Source organism: Buceros rhinoceros, unplaced genomic scaffold, assembly GCF_000710305.1.
Source record: "Buceros rhinoceros silvestris isolate BGI_N320 unplaced genomic scaffold, ASM71030v1 scaffold41879, whole genome shotgun sequence".
Taxonomy (NCBI): domain Eukaryota; kingdom Metazoa; phylum Chordata; class Aves; order Bucerotiformes; family Bucerotidae; genus Buceros; species Buceros rhinoceros.
Genome location: NW_010431684.1, coordinates 12003 through 14059, shown reverse-complemented (window position 1 = coordinate 14059; position 2057 = coordinate 12003). Strand labels below are relative to the sequence as shown.

Below are 2057 nucleotides of genomic sequence, written 5' to 3'. Positions count from 1 at the left end.
CTTGGTGGGACCCAAGGGCAGGAGCCGGCACAGGACCTGGTTGAACCCCAACCCACTGGCAATATCATCTGCCCTGGCTGTAAACAGCGTCGCTGCAACCCAGCCCAGTGGCCACGTGGGCTTTATCGCAGGAGAAGAGCAATTCCGACACGTAACCCCCTTCTGCGAACCAGTCCTGAAAACGCTGCGGCGGTGACTGCCGCGGTCCTGTGCTCCACGGGAATGACACTTTGAGAGTGTTTCTTCATAAGGACTTTTCCTTTGTGAGCGTGAGAGTAGATTTATAACAGCCAACTGGTAAGTAGAGCAGTCGAAACAGAAATCTAGTGAAGTGAGGTGAGATCTGACTGGGAAGCGTGGGGAATTGATGCGTGAGAAGTGTCATTTCTCCAGCGGTGGAGCTCGGGGTGTATCTGACTTCCTAGGGCTGGCAGATGAAAACGTTGCAGTGTGAGTTAATAAAAACATACTTAAACTCTAAACCCCGTTACCCATTTTGTAGTAAAATCTCAAAGCGTTTAGCAGATGTTTACGGTTTTAAAACATGCCTGAGGGAAGAGTTGTTACAAATGGTGCCAGAAGTGGGGGAACCGACGTAACGGGAACTGCTTGCTGTGTGGGTAGGGCTGGAGCCCAGCAGCCACCTCTGCCAGTGCCCGTCTTTACTGCGGGACGCTGCCTCAGCTGACCTTTATCGCCCTCTGCCTGTAAATGATGTTCAGAGGCTGCTTATAGAATGTTTGATGCAATAAATACTGTGTAAATTCCCTAAATAACCCGTGTAGCTGTGTCAGCTGCTCCAGCTGTGATGGAACACTGTGCTTCATGGTCTGTTTCTCTGTATCCAGAGCTGGGAGGGCTTCTGAAGTATGTGCGACCCTTCTTGAACTCCATCAGCAAAGCGAAGGCAGCCCGCTTAGTCCGATCCCTGCTCGATCTGTTCCTGGATATGGAGGCAGCGACAGGACAGGAGGTGAGACTGAAATTTCAGCTGTTGTTCCGCAAAATCCCGTAACACCATTATCTGACCTCGTTTGCTTCACGCTGAAGAATTACTCCTGTCAGGAAATGTTCACTTAACGCATGTGGATATATTCTATTAATAAAACACCAGAGAATTTAATTCACTCATAACCATGGTCGTCCGCAAGCATCATCGTGCCGCAGGCTCAGTGTAACTCTCATCCTGGGCATTTTTGGAGTCACGGAGTTGTAGATTCTCTCAGCTTTGTGTTGCCGCTGTTGGATGAGCGGCGTTAGTAGTGCTCTGTAGTGTTGGGGATACGAGAGGTGTGAAGTGCTGCACCCGTTGTGGGGAGCCGGGTCTGGTGGAGAGGTGATGACACTGAGCTGGAGGAGGGAGCGTCCAGCACTGTCAGGAGTTGGTGGGATCAGGTGGTGGGGGTTACTTAGCATCTTTCACCTGGAGACACAAAGGTGTGTTTGTGTGGGGACGCAGGGTGGGGGTGTCCTGCTCTCCAAAGGCTTCCAAGGCATCAAAGTTACTCCTGAAGTGGGAGTGGAAAAAGTTTTGCAGCTACCAAGTGTCAACTACTATGAACTTTTCCACCAGAAAACCCATTTGGTCTCGGATAGCCCCCAGTTTGGGCTCATTTACTCTGTTCTCATCAGTTCCCCAGAATACAGTTGGTTTTCTTCTTTTTTTTTTGCCCCCATGACTTGTTGGTTACGTGGGAACGGGAGAAGAACGGGAGCAACTTGCAAACGCAGAGCAGTGCTGAGCCGTGGTGGCACCAGTTGTGCTGGCACGCCAGAGCAGTGCCACGGGAAGGGGAGGCAGGGAAGGTCTGAGCCACGGGCTAAAGACAAAACCCATGTCGTGCTGCACATGCGGCGATGACAAGTGACAGTCTAGGAGAGGATCTGCCTTGTTGAGAGGCAAACGAGCCCAGAAATGTCATCCTTTCATTCGGGTAACGTCACAAATGTTCTTTGTTTGTTGTTCAGTTCTTGGGGCTTGGACATCACGTTCCCATAAAGAGCAGCAGAACCTTTTGCTCCTCTTCTTCCGCAGGAGAGGTTCGGGGGGGCGGGGG

General features: G+C 51.1%; 1 protein-coding gene across 1 annotated transcript in view; it reads left to right on the top strand.

Annotated features, from left to right (window-relative positions):
• Positions 1-848: 848 nt before the first annotated feature.
• Positions 849-2057, top strand: part of PSMD11 (proteasome (prosome, macropain) 26S subunit, non-ATPase, 11) — a gene marked incomplete at its 5' end in the record, with an annotated part of 11190 nt that continues 9981 nt past the window's right edge. Inside the window, one exon of the mRNA XM_010143496.1 lies at positions 849-973. Coding sequence (XP_010141798.1) covers positions 849-973 — 125 coding nt within the window. The remainder of the gene's footprint in view (positions 974-2057) is intronic.